Raw genomic sequence first — 17893 nt, 5'->3', positions numbered from 1 at the left:
CTTCTTCACGAGCTTTGTGACGCCTGGCCCCAGAGACAGCGACTCTAAAACAATATAATGCTTGGATTCAAGATCAAGGAGGGAAGATGAATTTGTCTCCTCTGCAGGTATAGCCTACAGATACGTTTGTTTAGATACATCAAGATGAGACAATCTATTGGAGAAACAGATTTCACATATAACTCAATAAGAATATTTTCGTAGCTCCGAATTCGTCTAATACTTTCTTGTTCTTGTTATTTCGTAGCTTCTGTCAAAAGTTTCGAAAATAGTATAAATAGTTCACATTGTTAAAAAAAAGTTAAAAATAATAAAAAAAAAAATCGACTAATACGATATTAATAATTTCTTAAAGCGGCCGTGATGGGCCGAGCAAAAATATTGGACTCTATAAGCTACGACAACTAAGAGACCGTGAAATGGGCCAGGCCCATTGAATTTGTTCACAGCAGCGCCATCAAACAAATGGAATTAAACCCTGAAACCCTAGTTTCGGCACATTGTATATTTATCTCGCTCAGTAGGTTGCTAGGGTTTTAGTTTCTTCTCCTCCAAAAATGACGATGTATGTGCAGTACGAATCTTCTTCAGGCTATGCCATCTTCGAGGTGCACGGACTAGATGAGATCGGGCAGAACACTGAGGCCGTTCGGACCTCCGTCTCTGACCTCAGTCGGTTTGGCCGCGTAGTTCAGCTCACAGCGTTTCACCCCTTCGAGTCTGCTCTCGATGCTCTCAACCAAATGAACGCCGTCTCAGAAGGTGACTCTTCATTACCCACTAACTTGTTCCTTGTTTTGTATCTTCATGTGTTGTGTTGAGTTTACCTTATTATATACACTGCTTGTTCTTCGATATAGAGCTAGAACAGAGACTGCTGAAAAAGTAAACCCTTAGATTTAAAACCTCGTAGCTCAAAACCCCCTGGATATTTATTGTAGAGAGCGCTTCAATTTATTGTTTTTTCATATTTTTGTTTGCGTCCTGATTTTGTTTCATTGTTTTGATTATATCATTGATCTCTGGAATCGGATTTATCTGATGTTGGTAGGTGTTATGACTGACGAGCTTAGAAGTTTCCTGGAGTTGAATCTTCCTAAAGTCAAGGAGGGAAAGAAACCCAAGTTCAGCTTAGGATTGGCTGAGCCTAAACTCGGTTCACATATTTTTGAAGCCACTAAAATCCCATGCCAGAGCAATGAGTTCGTACTTGAGCTTCTCAGAGGTGTACGCCAGCATTTTGATAGGTTCATCAAGGACCTAAAGGTGTGCTATCCTTCTTTGTATCTAAAGGCCTTCTTCTCTTGTCTTTTTGCTTGTTACCTATGGTTTGTGTTCTGATGAACATTTTCTATTTGTGTAGCCTGGTGATCTTGAAAAATCTCAGCTTGGGTTAGCTCATAGCTACAGCAGAGCCAAGGTGAAGTTCAATGTTAACCGAGTGGATAACATGGTTATTCAAGCTATTTTCCTCCTTGACACCCTTGACAAGGATATCAATTCCTTTGCCATGAGAGTCAGGTTTGTTTTGTGCTTTTCCCTTTCAGATTCTGTGTTGCAAATTACCTATTGGTAGATGAACTGTTTACAATGTTCTTACAGGGAATGGTATTCGTGGCACTTCCCCGAGCTAGTGAAGATAGTTAATGACAACTATCTTTACTCCCGTGTTTCAAAGATGATTGATGACAAGTCAAAGTTGACCGAAGACCACATCCCAATGCTTACTGAAGTCTTAGGGGATGAAGATAAGGCAAAGGAGGTCGTCGAAGCTGGAAAAGCTTCTATGGGTATATCACTTGGGCTGTGTTTTTTGATAGCAATGTTTTTCTAAAATTAATTGTTCTGAGACGGTTATTTCTTACCTATTGACAGGCCAGGATTTATCACCAGTTGACCTGATCAACGTACAGACCTTTGCTCAGAGAGTTATGGATCTTGCTGACTACAGGAAGAAGCTCTACGATTATCTTGTTACCAAGATGAGCGACATTGCCCCTAATTTGGCAGCTTTGATTGGAGAAATGGTTGGTGCTCGTTTGATTTCACATGCTGGAAGTCTGACTAACCTTGCTAAATGCCCATCATCCACCCTCCAGATTCTTGGAGCTGAGAAGGCGCTTTTCAGGTGCAATATCTGGCCCTGTCTTTTATTAATTTTCCCAAGTTTTCTTTTAGTGCTGCGTGTGACATGAACCGCTGTGGTGTTTCAGGGCACTTAAAACGCGTGGAAACACTCCCAAGTATGGGTTGATTTTCCATTCTTCCTTCATTGGCCGAGCCTCTGCTAAGAACAAGGGTCGTATCGCTCGTTATCTTGCTAACAAGTGCTCTATAGCATCCCGGATTGATTGTTTCGCTGGTAAAGTTCTGAAAACCCTGGAAAAGAGCTTTCGGTTGTGAGATATGCTGTTTAAGTTTTAAATTATGTACCCTGAAATGTCCTACGTAGATGGTGCAACTACTGCCTTTGGTGAGAAGCTTCGTGAACAAGTTGAGGAAAGGCTGGAATTTTATGACAAAGGCGTTGCCCCACGCAAGAATGTGGATGTAATGAAGGAAGTCATAGAGAATCTGCAAAAGAATGGTATTTCGTGTATAGCTTTTTTTTGGTTGAAAACAGAGTTCTCTTAGAGTGATGGTGGACTCAGTGTTTGATCTGTTCCTGGTTTAGATGATGAAGGGAAGGATGTCTCAGCAAAGAAAAGCAAGAAGAAGAAGGCAAAGGGTGAAGAAGAAGAGGTGGTGGCAATGGAAGAGGACAAGTCAGAGAAAAAGAAGAAGAAAGAGAAGAGGAAGATGGAGACAGCAGAGGAGAATGAGAAATCAGAGAAGAAGAAAAAGAAGAGTAAAGCTGGAGGAGACGAGGAGACTGATGATGGCCACAGCACGAAGAAGAAGAAGAAGTCAAAGAGTGCAGAGTAGGGATGCAAAACATAACAAAACCCTGTATTGTATTTTTATTTTTGAGTAATGTCGGTTGCGTTTCGTTTTCTTAGTGAACTTTGGATAATTTTTGTTTTGGTCTGGAAACGATGCGAGATTTGGTAACATCATAATATTGTTTAGGTTTCACGATTCTGTTTCTGTTTTACATGCTTTAAGTTCTGCAATCACATGATTACTTCGTAAAATTATCTTTCCAAGTGCATACCAAAATATGCCATGCTATGGGAAAAGACTAAATGGTAAATTTAGTATGTTGGATGACGTTTACAACCCTGGAGTCTCCATTTTATAAAATACTACAACTGCTAATAAAAGACTATTAGAAGTTAAGAAAGTTTTGGAGGCTTGCAAACATGACTTGTCGATGGAGGTACCTAAAAAACTGTCGGAAGCCAAAACGGATCTGAGAAGCGGTGATTACGACAAAGCCGCTAGATCGATAATGCTTGCACTTGGCTACCCTTGGAGCTGTCGGTCCAATCTCGAAAGTGTCAAGTTTGATGAGTCTTTGTTTGAGGAGGCTTTGGAGCTATTTAGCCAAATCAATATATATGCCCAACTCTCTGATGCTGCTATGAGGATCATTGATCGCTTCTAATAACCTCCTATCTCTTTCTTTTTCTCTATGTACGAAACTCAACATTGACGCTTGCTTACCCCAATGAAAATGAAATGATTCCCTCTTTTTATTATACGACATCATGTGTTCTTATGTTTTTTTTTTAAATTAAATCATTTTTTGTTTTGTTTTAAATGCATGATTTCATTATGCTTAACATTCGATCATCTAGTAGTAAACGTGATGTTCTGTTCTTGAAAGTTGAAACTAATAAACTCATCTATCTTTAAGGACAAACGTGATGGGCCACGCATCACCAATTCCCCACCCAGTAACAGTTTAGTAATTAAATATACGGATTAGTCGCCACGAGTAATTTATTTACATCGGCCGTCATGCAAGGGAAGGTGGGGAGAGAGGAAGAGCGATAATAGAAGCAGTAAATAAATACAAGAAAAAATAAATTGAGCCATTAAAACTCACTAGGACGACAAAACGATGCGGGAAAGGAAGAGATAATAATGATACTACTGAATATTATTGACGTTTCGTTTTCCCAAAAAAAGAAAAAAAAGAAAGTGGCCTTTGGTATTTCTTTTGAACTTGTGAGGAAGAAAGCTACTCTTGCATATAAATATATGTCCGTCCATAGAAAGTAGAGAGATAGTGAGAGAGCCTCGTTTCTTGTTAATTATCTTCTTCAAAAAACCCTAATATATATAATCATATCATTTCCGTTGCTTACTATGGCAGATGAAACAACAGTAAGATGTGTTTTCGCTACCACTAATAAGGACACTCATCTCGCCATTCTATTGGATAAACGTGACTCTGTATTAGTTTTCAAAGGTTACATGATTACATCTGTTCTTATCTTTATATATTTATGGTCTTTTCTTTCTTATCGATATTTTGGTAAATTCGTTTTTGTGTCAAATGTCATGCATCTATGTTTAATCTTGATTTGCCTGTTATTTGCACAGAGAAATTTAGCAAGGACCACGAACGTTGTTTCCCAACTCTTGGGAAAATCATGGTTTCTGCCTTGAAGGTAAAACAATCTGTTTTTTTTTTTTTTTTTTTAATTCATATCATACCCCCACGTCTTTCTTTCTTTCTTTCTTTCTGTTGTTTCAAGAAAAAAGAAGAAAAACAACAACTTACGGATGGATCTTGGTTTTGTTTTATAGGTTAAGTCGGGAGGGCAAGTTTATCACTTGCCTGACTCGATGATTCTGAGTCAGGCTTTTCAGGCCATCGGTAACAAGGACTGGTTTCTATCTGTGGACGTCATGCCTGTTGAGGACAAGGCCGGTGAGCTGCCGATGACTAACACTGCTGCTTCTTCAAACCCTGCTCCGACTCTTCCTACTCTGATAACTCATGGACCAGAGGAGAAATCATCAAAAAAGAGGAAATCTAAAACTTCGGCTAACGAAAGTCGTAAGAAACCAGCTCTTGGGGTTGAGACGTCAAGTGGTAAAAGAGAGGTTGAACCTATTGCAACTGGTTCAATAGCAAAAGGTAACCTTCGTTTTTTTGTTTTCTCTAAATATATATATATACTGCTTTAAAATTTATTGGTCACGATTGACCAAGAGTATAATTCTTGCACATACGTTAGAACTTGTGGATGAGAGCCATAATACTGATGAATTCGTTTCCTTCAGATTTTGGTTGAAGTTAGTGATTCTCTTCATTTTAAGATGTTATTAGTTTTGGTATCTTTTAGTATTAACCGTTTGATTAGCTCCAACTGCTACAGAGAACCTTCCAACTGATGAAGCTGAGAACCAAGGTCGTGTTGATGCTACTTCTGAACCAATGCAAATCGGTAAATTTCACTTCCTGATTTGGTTGAATGAATAGACATTTTGTTCCCTTCTTAAGTATGTTTGTAACATGGGCGTTTTCTATAATAATGTGTAGAAACTGGGACTGGTACCAAGGAAATTGTTGAGAAAGCTGGTGAGGAAGCTAAGTCTGTGAAGCCTAAGAAGAAAAAGAAAGCAAAGGCACCAGCTAAAGAAGTTGCTTCTAGCTCACAGATCGTTGAGACTCCTCCTGCTGAAGTCACCAAAGAAGATCCTCTGGAGAATTTGGACAATGTTGTGAAGAAAATTGTGCAAGAGGCTTAAGTATTTTGCTCTGCTATATGAGTATTTTTGTTGTATCTTTTCTCTCCTTTTTTTTTTTTTCTCTGTCACTGAACATCAATGCTGTTTCCATGTTTAAGCAACTTATTTCCTGATTAGTGAGTGGATTGTTTTTGGTTCTAATTCTTGATTTCATTTATGCACCAACTAATAATCGTATTACCCTGCTCATCATTTTTTTTTTTTTTTTATAAAACTAGAGATTCATTTTGAGAAATATTTCAAATTTTATTTAATTTTGTGTGTTATATGGATAAACGATTAAAAAAAACTCCTTTAGTTGGGCCTGAGTGAAATGTTAAATGGGCCATATATATCACCCACTTACCCAACAAGAGTGCCAGATGGCGGGACTATAAATTAATTTTTAATTATAAAAAATATATTTAAATACAATACCCGGTGGAAAAATGCCTAAATTAATAATATATCTAATTATTATTATTAATCAGATAGATAGATACAAGTCGCCATTGAAATCGAATCGAAGAAGAAGAAGAAGATTCATATTATTACGCTTCACTTCACCACCAATATTGGTTGCTCTTCCCTCTTTGGATCTCTCTCTTTCTTCTCTCCCTCTCTCTCACCAGCAGTTTAGTTGAATCTACGGACGGAGTATGGCATCGGTGGTGACGGCGACGGCGTCAAGCAAGGTGGAGAAAGGGCATCAGCTCTACAGAGACGGTAAGTACAGGGAGGCTCTTCTCTTCTACACGGAGGCTCTTACAGCTGCTAAGCCCAAACCCCAGAAGATCGCTCTTCACAGCAACCGCGCCGCTTGTTATTTGAAATTACACGACTTCAATAAGGTTTTTTTTTTTTTTTTTAATTCTGTTTGAAACTTAGAAATGGTCAATTGAGATCCGTGCTAATGAATGACGTTGGAGCTTGTTTATTTGAAATGAATTCAAAGCTAATGATAATAACATGAATGTTAGAGAACAAATGCTAATGTTAGACTTTTTGAAATTGTGAAAGTTTATAAGTTGTGTGTTTGGATTCTTCCATCAGGCAGCAGAAGAATGCACTTGGGTGCTTGAGCTTGATCAGAAACACAGCGGAGCGTTGATGCTGAGGGCTCAGACTTTAGTCACCCTTAAGGACTACCAATCTGCTCTTTTTGATGTCACCAGGCTTTTGGAGTTGAACCCTGATTCTGAGGTTTATCTCAACCTCGAGTCTCGCTTGAGGACTCAGTTGGTATATCCTTTATAATACTCTCCCTCTCTCTTTTACCTTTTTTCTTTTTTCTTTACGGTATGGCTCATTTCAATTGTGTTTGGATTTTAAAAAGCGTTTCTTCTTGTGTTTCTTGGTCAAGGAAAGTCCCTTGCTCCAATTCCTGAATCTGAAGAAGAGTTTGAACAAGACCAAGAACAAGACGTTGAACAAGACACAGCAGAGAAGAAATATAGACAAGTTGAGCGGGCTCTCCATGAGAGAAGAGATAAGAGGTTTGACTCTGTAGTTGCCGTCACAAAAGATCTAGAGACTACTCTAAACAAGGTGGAAGTTGTAGCACCTAAAACACCAGAGGTTAGAGATCAGAACAGCAAGGAAGTGCCCTTGTCTGGAAAGCTGCAATCTAATGCGTGGCAAGCCATACCTAAGCCTAAGGGTCATTCCACACTCGATTACGCCCGTTGGGATTCAGTTCAAGATGATTCCAGCGAAGAAGATGACGATGACGACAGCGATGGCAGTAGTGAGTCTCCACCCCAGTACAGATTCCGTGTAAAAACCGTTGGGGTGCGTCCTGTGAAATGAATATAGTGTAGATAGGAAACATGGGATGGTTTCTTGCATATTGTTGCACAGAAGAGCTGGCAAAACAAAGCATTAGAGACAAAAGTGGACTAGTGTTACCAAAGCTGACTGGCCATGTTTTATATTGCCTCATCTGCAATTGGCTTCAGCGGTCACCATGCATGTATCAGTGTTCTTGTGTCTATTTTATACATGAAAAAATAGACAGTTTAGATAAGAGATACACAGTACAAAAGACCATCTTCAAATCAAATGGTGTGTTGTTTTATTTTTTAATGAAATCTTTCTTTCTTTGCCTCACACACTCATACAATTCCTACTTATTGTAATCGGTCCATGCCATTACCTATTCCTTCTCCCATCTCTCGCTTCTCTCTCTTGCCCTCCCTTTACAATGACCTTTGAAGACTGATTACCACCCACACAGTCCTTCGCAACAAGATCCATTGAGCCACATTTGAAACATCCATTCCCTGTAACCATTTTTTGCCGCCAAGTAAAGTTGAGCTAGCCTTGCAGCGTTCCATGTTTTGTCAAGGATTTCTACAGTTATTTCGTCTTTTCTGCCGGAACTGTGACCAAAGTTTGGATACACTCTTGACTGAAATCCACATGTATTCGTCTATCATTGATCAGAGCATTGTCCATCTGGAAAGCAACAACTTGGTATAATTTACAAATCTATGTCAACACTTCAAGTTGACATTTACCTTGAAGTAAGCTTGTTCACATGCATCCTGGTTTTTAAATTAAACTTTATAACAAAAAAATAAAAAAAAAATAAAAAAAATCGTAATTAACAAGAGATTTCTAGTCACCTATTTAAAGGCGCTAGCACAAAGTGTCACCTGTCTTGAAATCCCGGATTACATCAACCCTTGACCCTTCCATATTCAGACATGAAGATAAATACAACAACAGAAAATTGAGGTTTCCAAGCGAACACATATATAAAGGAAATTGTCGCTCCGATATGACCGTTCCGAAGCGTGAAAAAATGGTATGGAGGTCAACAACATCATGCATGAGACAAGAAGAAAAAGAACAAAATATCACAAACACAGATTTTATATATCAAGCACCTACCTTAACCTCAGTCACAGGACTCAGTAAACAGATGAACAACACATTGTCAGGAGGCTTTACCTCGGCCTGTGGGATATATATCTCCTATCTGCAACAGCAATACAAGCTCAGATATTTAAACATATTTGATACAACTACATGACAAACTGAATACGTGATGCTTACACTTTCAAGTACAACGGCACTACTAGAATGGGCAGCCTTTTCGCGGATAAACTCCTCCAGTTCCTGAGCACCAAGTTCTTCATCCATTTGAAACCCAATCATATTAAAGTCGCAAGTCATTTTTAAAAGAAAACAGACAAGTCACATGAGGACAGGACATAACACCACAAAAGTTGATCCACAGCACACTGATAGTCATTCATAAACATGGTAACTCAACCAAATTAATGACGAATGGGAAATAAAATGACAGTATAAACACACAACGAAGGAGTTGGCAAAGCAGCAAACTAGTGAACAAAGAGTAAGGGATTTAAAAGGTGAAGATGAAAAAAAAAAAAAACATCTTACTTGTAGACAGATTGGATCACTCACCTGTGCTGTGAAATCCTACAGTGTGGGAGAGGCAGGCACCGATTGTATCACTTGATCCTACCATATAAGCAAGTAAGTTGATACATAGTGAGTACTGAGTAGCATAGAAACGTTGGATAGGCAAAGCAGACACTTACTTGCAGAGGATGATAAAGGTCTTGCAGGTCAGAGAACATTTTATGGGAGTAGATCATCAATCACTACATCTCCAGCTCCCAAGACTCGTCACAATAAGAACTGACATGTTCCCTCCCTGCTGAACCTGAAACTCAAAATTGCAAGTGCGAACGCTTTACACTAAAGCTTATCTCATTCATCAACAAACCAGAGAACGTACTGTTGGAAAAGGGAAGAACAAATTAATAAGACAATGAAGAAGGATGAAGAGAGAAACACCTCAAAATGGAGATTTGTGAAACTTCTCCTCTTCGATTCTTTCAGAATCTTCTTCGACTATGTAGAGAGGTTTCAAAGTTGAGGAGTTTTATTTTTCTTCAGATTTTTGCTGTTGATCTCTCGGCGTTTAAATAAGCTGAGTTCTGTTTTTAATAAGAAAGTAAAAACATAGCTGAGGCTGAGGGGGTTTAAAAACACGAAACTTATAAAAAGTCAGGGACTCATAGTCAAATATAAGGAGCAGACAGACAGACAGCGACAAATGAAAGAAAGTAGGAATGTTCCAATAAAAAGACGCCACGTAGTTTTTAGTTGGGCAAAGCCGAAGAAGATCCCGAGGGCCCTTTTTGCGAGATCAGCAATATGTCTCAAAGCGGCGGTGACTTCAGCCTCCCCGACGAGATTCTCGCCGTGATTCCCACCGACCCTTATGATCAACTCGATCTCGCCAGGAAGATCACTTCCATGGCCATCGCTTCTAGGGTTTCAACTCTGGAATCCCAAGTCTCCGGCTTGAGACAGAAGCTTCTTGAGAAAGATGGGCTTGTCCTTGAACTTGAAGACAAAGTGTCCTCCTTTCAGAGACTTTACCATGAGTCTGAGTCCACTTTGAAGAATGTTGTCGATGAAAATGTAAGAATTCTCTCTCTCTCTCTCTTTTTTTTTTTTTAATTTTTTTTTATTTTTTTTTTTATTTTTTTTATCTGTTGGTCTGACTTGGATCCAAGTGTATTTGTCTTTTACTCAATTCCATGGTTCATCTTTGGATTGAAGATGAAACTAACTCAAGAACGAGATTCACTGGCAATTACTGCGAAGAAACTTGGTCGTGATTTTGCAAAGGTTCTTGCTTTTTTCAAATGTTCTGTGTATAGATTATATTTATTCATTTCATTTTGATTTCGTCGTGCTCATAGCCTCTTATGTGTTTTACCTTGTAGCTGGAAGCATTCAAGAGACAATTGATGCAGTCATTGAATGATGAGAATCCATCTGTATGCTCTCTCTGAACCATTACCTCTTTGACATCCTATTTTTTTTCATATCTGGAACCAAAAACTAATGTTCTTCTTTCTACAGCAATCTGAGACAGCTGATCTCAAAATGGTTCCTCGAGACAAAGGTACTGCAACATCTCTTGTTGAACTTCATTCTATTTCCTTTTTTTTCTTTATGTATTCATGAGATACTTGTTCTGATTTTATCTACTCTGTGTCCATTGTAGATGAGAATTCAAATGGCTTATACTCAAACAAAGAAGGTAATGATGGCTGATTATAGCAATAATTTAAGTTTATAGTAACAAAAAGAACATACGTTAGGCCAGAAGAGTAATTGTTGATGTTTTACAAACAATGAAGAACTTGTTCTCATGTGTAATTTTGATGTATGTATGTGTAATGCTTCATAAAACAGGTTTCAGTGAAGCCAGGCAAAGACTGCCTTTGTCACCGCAGTTCTCTCCCGCGTATACGCCAAGCGGAACACCGAAGGTCATATCTACTGCTGCGTCTACGAGAAGCTACTCTGCCGCTTCATCGCCAAAGCTATTCTCTGGTGCCGCATCTCCAACATCTTCACATTATGATGTACGTCTGTGGTCTTCAGCAAGCCAGCAATCTTCAGTGCCAAACTCTCCTCCTCGCTCACATTCTGTTTCAGGTTTTATAACTTAAGCATTTACAATATTGTTGTCTGATTTTACATCATCAATGTGATTGTTCTCATCCTCACAAAATCACAAACTCACTATCTCTTATACAGCTCGCCATCCGCGGATTGATGGGAAAGAGTTCTTTAGACAAGCCAGGTACATATTACAAAATTGTGAATTTCCTATAGCCAGCAACCAGTAAATGAGAATGAATGATAGATATATTAGCATGTTGAGTTTGCAGGAGCCGTCTGTCTTACCAACAGTTCAGTGCATTTCTGGCTAACATCAAGGAACTAAACGCTAGGAAGCAGAGCCGGGAGGTAATAATACCTACTGCCCTCAAACACAACTCTTGTGAGAGTCTGAATTTATACTACATACAATGTTTGAATCCTAAAATGGTGTCATCTCTCTCATCTTTATCGCCAGGAAACATTACATAAAGCAGAGGAAATATTTGGAAAGGAAAACAATGATCTTTACATATCGTTTAAGGGACTTGTCACTGGTGGGCGTTGAAACCAAAACAAACACCAACTTCGAAGCTTTCTTTACATGACCGACCAATTTAGTCATGACTGATCCCAAAATTTGTAAAACCTCTTTTAACCATACAAAAAGAGCCAGGGAATTTTGTTGTTGAAAGTCCCCCAGCTCTTTTGCTAATAAGAGTTTATATATATCTGTAGAACGCAAAACAAAGATCCAATAATGTATCATCATCATCATTCATTCGTTGCTGCCTTAGTTGAACAGATGAACACAAAAGATATGAAAGATGTAATAAGTACAAATAATATTTTGTCAACTTATATTCTCAGTAAAACAAAATTTGGGAACTTTCAGAAAACGACTTTGAGAGAGTGTGAAGACAAAACAAATTAATACATAAGTTAGCCATTAACAAGATTTTGACATGTGTCAAGTTTAAATTTTGACATGGGTAAAGTTTAAATCAATATGAAATTTTGACATGGGTAAAAGTTATTGTTTAATAGGAGGGATTTGAGATTACAACAAAATAAAATATCTTGTTTAAACAATAATAATGTAAAAAGATAATTATCAAAAAAATTACAAAAATTTAAAGTGTTTTTTTAAAAATAATTATAAGGAGATTATATATATCTTATTGAGATTATATATATCTTATTATATAAAGTTGGAGTTTGAAAGTTAGTCATTAACAATATTTTGACATGTGTCAAGTTATTAATATGAGATTTTGACATGTGTAAAAGTTAATATTTAATAGGAGGGATTTGAGATTATGACAAAAAAACAAAAATTGTTTAAACAATATTCTTATTATATAAAGTGGGTTTGAAAGTTAGTTATTAACAGGATTTTGACACATGTCAAGTTATTAATTTAAAATTTTTACATGTGTAAAAGTTAATATTTAATAGGAGAGATTTGAGATTATGACCAAAAAACAAAAATATTGTTTAAACAATATTCTTATTATATAAAGAATGGTTTTGAAAATGAACAATTAACAAGATTTTGAGATGTGTAAAAGTTAATATTTAATAGGAGGGATTTGAGATTATGACAAAAAACAAAAATTTCTTTAAAAAATATTAATAATGTAAAAAGATAATTATATATTTTTTTAAAAAAGTTTAAATAGTTTTTTGAAAAATAATTATAAGGAGATTATATATTTTAAAAAAATAAAAATTATAATATTATTTACTTATTTTAAATTTTAAGTTATTAATTCAATAAAAAAAATAGAAAAGAGATGAAGAAAAATGTACAATCCCTACTATTATTTGTAAAGTCGTTTAACCATTGAACTTTTGTTTCGCAAGAAATTACAAGGGTATGCGATTTATGACTAAATAATCGATTTAATCTAAGGGTTCCGTCGAAATTTCACACCCTCCCTAAACGGATAAACATGCGGATCCTATTGACCCGTTTATCCGTTTTCGGATCTTTAAATCTAATCCTGACCGTTCAAGTAAACTACATCTTAACCGTTATTTTCAAATCTAATCGTTTACCTATTTTATTGGGTCATGCGGCCCATATTCACAAACTATAAAACATAAGCGTAAAGTGAATTAATAAAAAACCACTTCTATTTAAAAATCCCGGATTCTTTGCTAATTTATCGTTATCGACATATATATATCTCAAATCAATTCCTTAAATATCTCAAATCTACCATCAAAAAAATTTGATAGAGATCTTACTACTTAAAATCCCGGATTCTTTACATCATAAATATCTCAATTCCACACTCCCGCATTATTTGTGAGTTTATCATAATCGACTAATACTACCATTAAATCAATTCCATAAATAACTCAAATCTACCATAAAAAAAAATTGTTATCGATCTTACTAATAAAAAATCCCGCATTCTTTGTGAATTTAGCGTAATCGACAAATACTTAGTGAGCTAAATTAATTTCATAATTATATAATGACTCAAAACAAATCAAAAGAATCCCACAAAATAATAATGTAACTTTAAATTTACAATATAAGGAAGATCGATATTCTTTCTAGAATATATGGTAACTAGTAGAATATAACTTAAATTCTTTTAGTATAGAGATTTTTCATCCTCTTGATATTATCGCATCATTAAACCAATACCACCTTAATTATTGGTGTTGATATTCGATACACTATCGATAACATTATATAAGAACACACTCATTCTACAAAGAAATACATTTCCATACACAACCATAGTTTACCAAATTAAAATTAAAATGTTAGCCTCACCTCTTCCCATTTCCCCTCTAAAATCAGTCAGGCCCTATAAAGTCAGCTGGCTTATACAAGTCAAGATTTTGCATCTGTGGAGGCATTACAATGTTAAAATCGAAGAAACCATTGAAATGTTTTTAGTAGATTCTACTATTAGTAATCATTCATTTTATTCTTATCGTCCTCATATATACTTATTTTTTTCTACCAAATAATAATTATATTTTAATATTTTGTAGGATGATAAGATAGCTGCTACCGTTAAAAAGGACCAGATCATGGCCGTTAAAGGGAAACTCAAAGAAGGGAATTGGATCCTAATTTCAACTTTTAATTTATCTCCTACTTATGGTGCTTTCAAACTATCTGAATTGAAATGGAAGATTTTGTTCACATCCAGAACAAGTGTCAACCCTTCTGATAACAAATCTGATGATATGTTTCTTTCATTAGCATCTTATGATGTCGTGTTTGGCGGGAAGCAAAAAGAAAGTTTGCTATTCGGTACGTTTATCATATTGCTTTTAAGAATAATATGTCCTACTTTATTGTTCTAAACTAACCAAAATGTGTTATCTCAGATTTGTTTGGTCAAGTTGTCGATTGTGGTAAAATTAAGGAAATAACTTCAACTAACAAACCAACTACCAAAATCGACTTCCACTTGAGAAATGCTGAGTAAGTTTTGATTTTGATCTATTATCTTTTTTCCAATTTTATTGCACATGACACATATTACAAAACATCATCTAATTATTATAGTATATTACCTTCTCACAAAGGGATACACGTGTTTTGTGTACTCTTTGGGGTACTTTCTCCCAAATAATAAGTAAAGCATACCACGAGTCTACCGATGGTATTGTTTTCTGCTTAATAAGGTTTGCTAAAGTCAATTTCTACAACGGTACGTTTTTTCCATCTCTCCAACATATTTACATGATTCCAAATTCTTATTAGAGATATTTTATTCAAACATGTTTGACTACAAATGTATTTAGTGTTCAAAATCAGTGGGACTGGTCAAAAGTTATAATCAATCCAATAATTCCTGAAGTTGAAGAACTAATAATGAAGTCAGTTCCTTTCGTCATATACTTTTATATATATTATCGTTTATTGTCGATGTTCAATAACCCGTGCAACTTGAATCTTAGGCTTCCCAACGATGGCTTGCAATTGACGATCATGGATTCATTGCAAAAGAAAGTATTTTGGGGAAAACCTAAAAAGGAAGAATTAGAAGAATATCCTGTCAAAACTATCCAAGAAGTTCTTCATGCCTTTGAAGTATACTATTGCTTAACATATTCTTCATCCATTGCATTATTATTAATTTACTAAATTTTCTAAAAAATAAATCTTTATAGGTAGGGATGTGTCGTACCGTTTGTACAGTATTGGAAGTCGATAGAGACTATGCTTGGGTCAACATTGCGTGTAAGAAATGCAACAAAAAGACTATTGTGGAGCAAAACATTAAGTTGGAAGATGAAAAGCAAAAACCGTCACCAAAGTTTTTTTGTGAGCATTGCAAAGAGTATAGAACAAATGTCTCCCCCAGGTAAGATTCTTATACAAATTTCCCTCAAATTTATTTAATACTGAAAAAAATATAAAAGTTTCGGTGTATACTAAAATTAATCTATTTAATACTAAAAAATAAAAAAGACAAACTTTTTAGGTTCTGGATTTATCTAAAAATCAAAGACGAAACTAGGGAATCGAAGTGTATGGTATTTGACAACTTCGCTGCGATATGGTTGGAATGCAATCTTCAGAACTCTTCAACAATAGATATGAGTTGGTAATTATGCATCTTTATAGACGTCTATTTGTTTATAATATTTTCTAAACAAATAGAAACAGTATAGTCATATACAATTGGCTTTTATGTATAATTTGTATAACTTTACTTATATCTACAATAGCTGGAGGATCTTGAATCTATCCCTTTCGAAGTTAAAGCTTTAGAAGGGCAGACATTCGAGTTTCTCCTTTCTATCTGTAACATCCGCGAACCGGAATCTCGGTTTAGGATGTGCATCGATCGATGCAGGTGGAGCAACGGTCGATGCTGACTCAATTTAGTGCGTTTTGACTTAAGTTAAATGCTGCGTTTTGGGCAAAAGGGAAAGGAAACCCTTAAGTCGTTCCTTTTGTCTCATTAGACGACTTTAGCCGTTTTTGAGAGAAAAGAGAAGAGAGAAAGAGTTCTTGAGCGTTCTTGAGGTTTTTGGGAGTTTTCAAGCTGTTTCTGTGGAGATCTGTAGCTGAGATTGTTGTAGGAACTTCCTAGAAGTGTTTTCTTGCGTGTTTAAGGTTCAGAATCGTCTTCGCATAGGTAAGTGCAGGACCATGGCTTATCTAAGCTAGAGAACTCTCTAATTTGCTTGTTGTGTGATGTTAGACTTGTTAGATTGATAATTGGGACGTTAGGAAGCTTTCTTGTGGCTTGGGATCGAGTCTTGTGGTTGCAGGAACAAAGATCCGGCGAGAAGCTTTAGGGAAAACACGATGCTCGCTCGGCATTGCAACGGTCGATGCATATCTTGCGTTGGTTGATGCAAGTGCGAGGACGGCGCGTAAAACTCTAGGGCTTTCGTGTTATGTCGAGCATGCGTCGGTCGATGCAGTTTGGGTGTCGGTCGATGCTTGTGTAATTTGCATCGATCGATGCAACCCTTAGGTCGGTCGATGCATCCCTATGTGGTGTCGGTCGATGCATATTGGTGTCGGTCGATGCAGAGTCCTGATTTGTTATTTGTTGTTTGTTGATTGTTGTTTGATGGTTAGAGATGAATCTATTCCTTGTGTCTATAGCCCAGTAGATGGGAGGATTGCCTTACTGAGTGTTTTTAAAATACTCATGCATTGCAATATGTGTTTGTGGTGTAGGTAAAGGCAAAGTGTGATCGTGGAATCAAGGCAATGAAGAGGAGGATGTTCTAGGGACTCGGTTGGATGTTTTATGACATTGTTAGGTTGCTAGAGTTGGGTCTTTAGAACTTGCTAGGTTGCTGGTTCCTTGTTTTTTGTTGTTTGATATTGGAGTATTGTTTATTTATTATTGGTTATTTATTTATTGGATATTTATTGGTTATTGGTAATTGTTATTCCGCTGTTGGTTGTGTTTGTGGTTAGGTGGCTAGTGGGTATGTGACCACTAGTTGTAGTTTATTATTTTATATTATTTATTATTTTTAAAAAACGGGTTGGGTCGTTTCAGTTTGGTATCAGAGCCCTTACGGTTCTAGGTTTGGATTCACCAGGTTTCTGTTGTGATGTTTGGGATTGCATGTTTGATTGATTATGTGAGTTAGTCAATTGTGTGTGGCATGGAGTCCTAGAACATCCTCTTCAAGCCTACTGTGTGATTCCACGGTGAGTTTATGTTTTTGTGTTGTGGTACAAATTGTTTGCCTAGTCTTCTGTTCATGGTAGTGCAGATGGCTAGAGATGGTGCTGTTGCTGGTCGTGGTCGTGGACGCGGACGTGGTCGTGGTCGCGGACGTGGTCATGGTAGGGGCAGAGTCCCTGTGGTTAGTGAGACCGAGGACCAGAGTGTGACAGCAGAGGGTGTCGGCGAGTCGCATGGTGTCCAGGGGGATTCCGTGAGTGTGGTCGGAGGGGGCGGTGTTGATGCTCCAGTGGCCGGTGATGTTAGGGCCCCAGGTGCGGGTGTCGCAGTGGGTGGAGTTCTGGGTGTCGACCTTGCGGGTTTGCGGGCACAGTTGATAGAGCGATTGCCGCCAGTGGCACCGGCTCAGGCTCAGGTAGCGCCACCAGTGGTGGCGGAGGAGCGGCATCCAGTGGCTGCGGATGTGGGGGTCCATTCTCGTTATATCAGTATGCTGACAGAGATGGGACGTATATGTACCGAGCGGTTTTCGGGAGGTACTAATCCTACCGGTGCGGAGGCGTGGATGACGAGTGTGGAACGTAACTTCCATACTCTGAGATGCCCTGAGGCGTTTTGGGTGGACATTGGGGTCCACCATTTGACTGGTGATGCTCAGTGGTGGTGGTGTTCTGTGGCAGCCAGGAGAG

General features: G+C 37.3%; 5 protein-coding genes and 1 long non-coding RNA gene across 10 annotated transcripts; 5 read left to right on the top strand and 1 right to left on the bottom strand.

Annotated features, from left to right (window-relative positions):
• Positions 1-450: 450 nt before the first annotated feature.
• On the top strand, positions 451-3078 carry LOC104743055 (nucleolar protein 56-like). The gene is made up of 8 exons (XM_010464178.3): positions 451-762; positions 1052-1266; positions 1364-1521; positions 1603-1790; positions 1876-2128; positions 2214-2362; positions 2453-2587; positions 2675-3078. Exons 1-8 carry the CDS (start codon positions 558-560, stop codon positions 2923-2925), a joined length of 1554 nt encoding a protein of 517 aa, XP_010462480.2. The 5' UTR covers positions 451-557; the 3' UTR covers positions 2926-3078.
• Positions 3079-4174: 1096 nt separating this feature from the next.
• Positions 4175-5647, top strand: LOC104744196 (uncharacterized). Its single transcript, XM_010465206.2, has 5 exons — positions 4175-4357; positions 4492-4559; positions 4699-5032; positions 5259-5342; positions 5438-5647. The coding sequence occupies exons 1-5, from the start codon at positions 4255-4257 to the stop codon at positions 5644-5646; spliced, it is 798 nt and encodes a 265-aa protein (XP_010463508.2). The 5' UTR covers positions 4175-4254; the 3' UTR covers position 5647.
• Positions 5648-6080: 433 nt separating this feature from the next.
• Positions 6081-7734, top strand: LOC104743052 (70 kDa peptidyl-prolyl isomerase). 2 transcript variants are annotated; one of them, XM_010464176.3, is made up of 3 exons: positions 6081-6476; positions 6679-6867; positions 6994-7734. In XM_010464176.3, the coding sequence occupies exons 1-3, from the start codon at positions 6285-6287 to the stop codon at positions 7432-7434; spliced, it is 822 nt and encodes a 273-aa protein (XP_010462478.1). In that variant the 5' UTR covers positions 6081-6284; the 3' UTR covers positions 7435-7734. The 2 variants fall into 2 exon arrangements, with proteins under 2 accessions (XP_010462478.1, XP_087341679.1); XM_087485553.1 differs by having other exon boundaries at positions 6989-7734.
• On the bottom strand, positions 7530-10085 carry LOC104743053 (uncharacterized). Of its 3 annotated transcripts, XR_015580476.1 has the most exons (9): positions 9711-10085; positions 9457-9599; positions 9198-9322; positions 9061-9117; positions 8686-8762; positions 8521-8608; positions 8253-8318; positions 8145-8171; positions 7530-8035 (listed from the first exon to the last, which is right to left on the bottom strand). It is a non-coding gene; the product is annotated as an uncharacterized LOC104743053 (long non-coding RNA). The 3 variants fall into 3 exon arrangements; XR_760604.3 differs by lacking the exons at positions 8145-8171; positions 9711-10085 and having other exon boundaries at positions 7619-8082; positions 9457-9666; XR_760603.3 differs by lacking the exons at positions 7530-8035; positions 9711-10085 and having other exon boundaries at positions 8107-8171; positions 9457-9666.
• Positions 9531-11845, top strand: LOC104743054 (uncharacterized protein At4g15545). Of its 2 annotated transcripts, none has more exons than XM_087485551.1 (9): positions 9531-10089; positions 10231-10299; positions 10398-10451; positions 10537-10579; positions 10682-10717; positions 10873-11118; positions 11221-11266; positions 11355-11433; positions 11543-11845. In XM_087485551.1, the coding sequence occupies exons 1-9, from the start codon at positions 9820-9822 to the stop codon at positions 11630-11632; spliced, it is 933 nt and encodes a 310-aa protein (XP_087341677.1). In that variant the 5' UTR covers positions 9531-9819; the 3' UTR covers positions 11633-11845. The 2 variants fall into 2 exon arrangements, with proteins under 2 accessions (XP_087341677.1, XP_087341678.1); XM_087485552.1 differs by having other exon boundaries at positions 9768-10089; positions 10185-10299.
• A 2276-nt stretch (positions 11846-14121) lies between these two features.
• Positions 14122-15654, top strand: LOC147929000 (uncharacterized). Its single transcript, XM_087486359.1, has 5 exons — positions 14122-14347; positions 14425-14521; positions 15001-15133; positions 15214-15407; positions 15528-15654. Exons 1-5 carry the CDS (start codon positions 14122-14124, stop codon positions 15652-15654), a joined length of 777 nt encoding a protein of 258 aa, XP_087342485.1.
• The last annotated feature ends 2239 nt before the right edge of the window (positions 15655-17893 follow it).

The sequence above is a fragment of the Camelina sativa genome, chromosome 14 (assembly GCF_030686135.1).
Source record: "Camelina sativa cultivar CO46 ecotype springtype chromosome 14, ASM3068613v1".
NCBI lineage: Eukaryota > Viridiplantae > Streptophyta > Magnoliopsida > Brassicales > Brassicaceae > Camelina > Camelina sativa.
Note: the sequence above shows the minus strand (reverse complement) of the source record. Positions and strands in the feature narration are given on the sequence as shown.